The sequence below is a fragment of the Littorina saxatilis genome, linkage group LG16 (genome assembly GCF_037325665.1).
Source record: "Littorina saxatilis isolate snail1 linkage group LG16, US_GU_Lsax_2.0, whole genome shotgun sequence".
Taxonomy (NCBI): domain Eukaryota; kingdom Metazoa; phylum Mollusca; class Gastropoda; order Littorinimorpha; family Littorinidae; genus Littorina; species Littorina saxatilis.
In genome coordinates this window covers 19,459,027-19,465,732 of record NC_090260.1, presented here as the reverse complement: position 1 = coordinate 19,465,732, position 6,706 = coordinate 19,459,027, and the positions used below count along the sequence as shown (strand labels likewise).

At 43.5% G+C, this 6,706-nt stretch overlaps 1 protein-coding gene across 2 annotated transcripts in view; it reads right to left on the bottom strand.

Moving 5' to 3' along the window:
* LOC138951469 (uncharacterized) overlaps positions 1 to 6,706 on the bottom strand; it is a 99,280-nt gene that overhangs the window by 31,165 nt on the left and 61,409 nt on the right. For both annotated transcript variants that reach the window (XM_070323071.1, XM_070323070.1), the window contains exon 4: positions 1,690 to 1,871. In XM_070323071.1, coding sequence (XP_070179172.1) covers positions 1,690 to 1,871 — 182 coding nt within the window. The remainder of the gene's footprint in view (positions 1 to 1,689; positions 1,872 to 6,706) is intronic.

The window sequence follows — 6,706 nt, the reverse complement described above, 5'->3', positions numbered from 1 at the left end:
AGAAACAGATCTTTACAATGCAATACAATACAATACAATACTACTTTATCATCTCAAATTACATTTGGGCTGAATAAACGCACAATACTATCAATCAAACACACCATCTCAGGCGAGTTTCAATGGTCTAGTCTGGTTAGTCCACTGCGCATGTCACTCGGGTCGCTTCGCTGAACCATACTCATCCAAAATGGCCGTCGCTAGATGGATGTTATTGGAGTTTCTTAACGATCAAGCAAACTCACATAAACAAACTCAATATCCACCAAATCTTCTTCCCAAAGATAGCCAATACTACATCAAACTAATGGTCAATGCAGAATGTGCTTTGAAATGAACAGCACCGTCTACAATGTGTCTCGTAAGTAACACCTCACTTGACAGATCGGACTCACCGCACACTATGGAACCACACAAACCCTCGGCTGTGTTTGGGTCGGACTAGAGCAACCAGAGTGACGTCATCAGGTTCCACCCGACCCAGTTTCAGCGAACTTTAGTCCGAACCTAGTGACTAGGGTCGCCATTGAAACTCGAGCTTTCCGGGCCCCCAACCAATTTTGCGCAGATTGCACGAGCACGGGGGCCCGGTAGCTCAGTTGGTAGAGCACTGGACGTGTGATTGGAAGGTCGCTGGTTCGAATTCGGGCCGGGACGGACACGGGTCAACTTTACGTAAAGACCCCGAGACGGAAGCCATGTCCCACCCCCGTGTCACCACAATGGCACGTAAACGATCTTGGTCATTCTGCCATAAGTGCAGATGGCTGATACCACCTAAACACGCATACACTTGTGTATCTCGTCAAAAGCCGTGAGGGCGTAAAACTCGAATCAGATAACCCATATCTTGTCCTAGAGAGGCGAAATATTTAGCCTTTAGGACATAAAGCATTCTCTCTTTCCTTTTTGCACGAGCACCTACCTTTATTCAAGATCAGATGGACAGACAAGATCTGCAACGAAAAGCTGTGGCAAAGGGTGGGCCAAGAGCCCGTTAGCTGCCAGATTCTGAGGAGAAAATGGGGCTGGATTGGACACACCCTTAGGAAACCAACATCCAGCATCACCCGCCAGGCTCTCACTTGGAACCCGCAGGGGAAAAGAAAGAGAGGGAGGCCAAGAAACAGCTGGAGGCGGGACACAGAGGCGGAACTGAAGAGGCAAGGCAACAGCTGGAGGCGTGACACAGAGGCAGAACCGAAGAGGCAAGGCAACAGCTGGAGGCGAGACACAGAGGCAGAACTGAAGAGGCAAGGCAACAGCTGGAGGCGAGACATAGAGGCAGAACTGAAGAGGCAAGGCAACAGCTGGAGGCCAGACACAGAGGCAGAACTGAAGAGGCAAGGCAACAGCTGGAGGCGAGACACAGAGGCAGAACTAAAGAGGCAAGGCAACAGCTGGAGGCTGAGACACAGAGGCAGAACTGAAGAGGCAAGGCAACAGCTGGAGGCGTGACACAGAGGCAGAACTGAAGAGGCAAGGCAACAGCTGGATGCGTGACACAGAGGCAGAACTGAAGAGGCAAGGCAACAGCTGGAGGCGTGACACAGAGGCAGAACTGAAGAGGCAAGGCAACAGCTGGGCAGAAGCGGAAAGAAAAGCCCAGAACAGGGTGCGATGGAGAAATGTCGTCAATGGCCAATGCTCTGCTGGGGGCAAAGGGCCTAAGTAAAGTAAAGTACCTACCTTTATTTTCTCGGCTTCCTCCTTGGCCTTCTCAGCGGCGAGGCTGGCCTGCAGAGCCACCTGCTCGGTCTCCGCGGTGATCCGCCTGGCCTCCGCCACCTCTGTGTGGGCCTCGGCCACCACGGCGTTCAGGCTGGCGAGCTTGGCCTCGAGTTCCAGCACCTCCGGGCTCTTCGGTTCGTCTGCAACCACACCACCACACATCGAGTCAGTTTTCGGGGAACAGAGTGCAACAAATCCGGATATTATTTAAAAAAAATTTTTTTACGAAACTGCAAAAAGGCGTTGAATCATATACAATAAATACAACTTAACAACGACGATGACGACGATAACAACAACAACGACGACGATAACAACAGCAATAACAATAACTAACTTGGCTTATAAAACGCCACAGAATATACACTGGTGTGTTGCCCTGAAACACGCTGAAAATGGATTGATGTATCTTAGTTGGTTTCTTTCAAACACCATGAGAAACGTATCATTTAGCCTCTTGAACTACCACACAACTTTTTCCCCGGCTAGAATTAGAATGCATGTCCCAGCGTTTGATATTCAAATGTCAGTTCTTTTTTTTAATTACAGTGGTACCTCTTTCTTTCTTTATTTGGTGTTTAACGTCGTTTTCAACCATGAAGGTTATATCGCGACGGGGAAAGGGGGGGGAGATGGGATAGAGCCACTTGTTAATTGTTTCTTGTTCACAAAAGCACTAATCAAAAAATTGCTCCAGGGGCTTGCAACGTAGTACAATATATTACCTTACTGGGAGAATGCAAGTTTCCAGTACAAAGGACTTAACATTTCTTACATACTGCTTGACTAAAATCTTTACAAACATTGACTATAATTATTCTATACAAGAAACACTTAACAAGGGTAAAAGGAGAAACAGAATCCGTTAGTCGCCTCTTACGACATGCTGGGGAGCATCGGGTAAATTCTTCCCCCTAACCCCTTCCCCCTAACCCGCGGGGGGTAGTGGTACCTCTGTTTTACCTCCTAAAATCTGACAATTGTATTGAGAAAAAAAGGTCACATAGTAGGGAGAGTCGTATAATATAGGTTCTTATTACCAATTCGGTGCCCTATATGGCTTTTTGACCAATCAGGACGGATTCTAGGTTTGTTTGTTTGTTTGCTTAAAGCCCAGCCGACCACGAAGGGCCATATCAGGGCGGTGCTGCTTTGACATTTAACGTGCGCCACACACAAGACAGAAGTCGCAGCACAGGCTTCATGTCTCACCCAGTCACATTATTCTGACACCGGACCAACCAGTCCTAGCACTAACCCCATAATGCCAGACGCCAGGCGGAGCAGCCACTAGCTTACCAATTTTAAAGTCTTAGGTATGACCCGGCCAGGGTTCGAACCCACGATCACGGGGCGGACGCCTTACCACTAGGCCAACCGTGCCGGTCGGATTCTAGGTGACCCTTTAAATGTTATAACGTTCAGGCAGGGACCCTTTTTGTTTATCAAGCTAAAAATTAACAAGACAAAGTAAAAATTTAAATCAACAATATCAGCGAGATTTATTCTAAAGAATGACACTTCAAATGCTGTCAGATAATACTCTCTTTATCTAAAAAAAAAATACCGAAAAGCGAGTTTTGTCGGTGGGTGCTTTACGGAACAGCGAGGCACTGCCCATCCTCTGAGTGTGCAATGCCGACCCGCTCACTTGAAATTTAAATTATCAAAGTTCGGAAAAATCAAGTGAAAATGCGTCACTCGCTTTACGTCAAATGTATCTTTACGTCATTTCCAATCCGTCTGGAGTCGGTTCTAAATCTGTCGCTCTCTGTTCAACAAGAAAACCCGAAGCAACCGAAACGTATGTTCAACACGGTTTATCTTGTGAGATTGTTGTGTGTCAAACGCATTTGACCTGTGAATATTCATCACGTAAGGTGTGTTACTCTGATTGGTTGACCCAGGTCACGAGAATTCTTTGACTGACAGGCATAATCGGGTGGGAGCGCTCAAGTTTCCATTGCGGCTGTTCTGTCTAATTCGCGGGGTCGCTTCGAAATTTCTTTTGGTCGAATTAAACAGTAATAAAACCGTTATTTCTAATATGCTGACTGTTATCAAATGATAACAGACATGTCTCTAAATGATAACAGACATGTCTCACAAACGATATCAGCATTCGCCTAAAAGGCTCATGTTTGATATCTTTTTTCTCGACATGTCTGTTATCATTTGCTAACAGTCAGCATATTAGAAATAACTCATATAAAAGCCGGGGTTCCACCGTCTTGACGATCAGCGTGTGTATCTTTCTCAGATCGTTCACATCCCTTCCACAGTTCCCGCAGAGCCGTGACATAATCTTGACATAAACAATTCTCTCTCCTCCTCTCCATCTCTCCCTGTCTCTGTCTCTCTGTGTCTCTTTCTCCGTTCCGTTCCGTTTCGTTCTCTCTCTCTCTCTCTCTCTCTCTCTCTCTCTCTCTCTCTCTCTCTCTCTCTCTCTCTCTCTCTCTCTCTCTCTCTCTCTCTCAGGAAGCTAAAAGTCATGTACCCTTAAGTAGTAATAAGTACCTCCAATTTATGACCCGTTGGCGTTAACAAGGTGTCAACAGATACATTCAAAGGCCAGATAACGTCTCCTATGTGTCTTGGACTGCTTGTGAAACACTTACGACGACCAGGTTAATGTCACCAGGCTGGTGTCATCTTTGTGCAAGAAGTGATCTTTCTGTTCGAACACTTTCATAGGAGTTTCCTAATCTAGCACGTCTTTAAAGCGCAGACAGCACCATAGTGGCGTTTCATGCCGTAAATGTTGCTTGTTCGTCTTTTGTAGCCAACTGTTGGAACAGTTTTATGGAAATATTCTAACCTAGCATGTCTGTAAACCGTAGACAATACAAAAAAATGCATTACAGCAAAATGTCATACCTTAACGAAGGCGGCACTCAGTGATGTTTTCCTAACCTTCTGTTCGAACATTTTTCAAAGTTTTTGTTGTTGTTGATGCCACAGAGTCACAGTACAGTGGACGCCGCTTAATAAAACCGCGGTTATAAAAGCCGATTTCAGACGGTCCGGATGTATCACTATATCTTATGTATTAGAAAAAGTCGGTTAATAAACCCAACCCGCCGCTTATTAAAGCCAGTTTTCTCAGAGAAATCACGAAAGCGCCGAAAAAGATTCTCCAATGAGAAAACGACAGCGGTTTGGTAAAGAAAAAGAAGTTGAGGTGGTTTCAGCAAATGATCAAAGTACACGTACATGTACATATTTAAAACAAAAGTTCCACATCCCGATCGTGAAGTTTTGTTTAGATTCAAACAATTGTAAATGACGACAGAAAGTGACTGAGTGACGTAAACAAAAGAGAAGATTTTTTTTTTCTTTCGAAAATTACGTATTCCTGGACTGCCGGTTAATAAATCCGCTGCTTATTAAAGCCATTTTTCGTCGGTCCAGAAGTGGCTTTATTAAGCGGCGACCACTGTACTTTAGAGAGGCTTTCTGTGTCAACAAATGATTGAGAACTGATTTTTGGGGGGACGAAACTCTTCGAAAACTTACAAATGGAGTTTTAAACGTTAAAATAACGTTTAAAATAACGGAGTCGCAGATCTCTACAGTGACATTTTGTGTTAGCAAATGACGGGCGCAATAGCTTAGTGGATAAGACGTTGGCCTCTCGTGTGGAAGGTTTAGAGTTCGAATCCCGAACGCGCCTGGTGGTTTAAAGGTGTAGATTATTACGCACGGAAAAGATCCTGTCACCCATGTCTGAGTTCGGTGGGTAAACACTAGACATGCATCTCCCCCAAACGGGAGTATGGCTGCCTAAATGGTGGGGCAAACTGGTCGAGAACACACTCGTGCACCACGAGTTTACCGACAGTTTCAAAATAACTTTTTGTGTGTGTTTTTATGTCACTTTCCTTCATATCATGTGCACGGAGTCGTAGTACTTTAGAGTGACTTGTGTCAACAATTTGTCCCAAACTGATCTTTTCTAGCCTATTATATGACGGCTTACTAGTGCCAAAACCTGGGGTTACCCATTATCACGTGATAATTACTAATTAACGCTGTCAGTTACTGTTTTCACTCGTTAGTTACTCATTTTCACGGGATAATTAGTAATTTTCACGGGAAAATGACTAATTTTTAGTTTTGGCACTAGCAATCCGTCAGGAAGTGAGCCAAAACTAAAAATTAGTAATTAACAGGTGAAAGTTAGTAATTTTCCCGGGAAAATTAGTAATTAACACGTGAAAATGGTAATTATCAACCTTGATAATTACAATTATGAGGTTTTGGCACTAGTAAGCCCTATGACGGCTTACTAGTGCCAAAACCTGGGGTTACCCATTATCACGTGATAATTACTAATTAACGCTGTCAGTTACTGTTTTCACCTGTTAGTTACTCATTTTCACGGGAAAATTACTAATTTTTAGTTTTGGCACTAGCAATCCGTCAGGAAGTGAGCCAAAACTAAAGATTAGTAATTAACAGGTGAAAGTTAGTAATTATTCCGGGAAAATTAGTAATTTTCCCGGGAAAATTAGTAATAAACACGTGAAAATGGTAATTATCAAGGGAAAATTACTAATTTTCCCTTGATAATTACAATTATGAGGTTTTGGCACTAGTAAGCCGTCATACTATTATTCAAATAGGTCAAACTGAGTTTTCCAAACCTGGCATTATTAGTACACCACATTCAGTTTAATACTATAAAGCTAAATTATGCGAAGAAACAAAATTCAACACAAAAATATATGGGTGGGTGGCGGCGTTCTTTCTTTTAAATACAATGTCATTGTGTAAAACAAACATATAATTGTTATCTTTTTTTTCTTCTTTTTTTGTAATCCTGGAAATATGTTTTTGTACAAAAACTGAACTGAGACATGACTGATCTTATTTCGAACATAGAGAGCAGTTCAGATTAGTGCTGTATTGATCATACGATCAGCTGCAGAGCAAACGGAAACGGGTTTGGTGATCCCATCTCCCATGAAAGAAA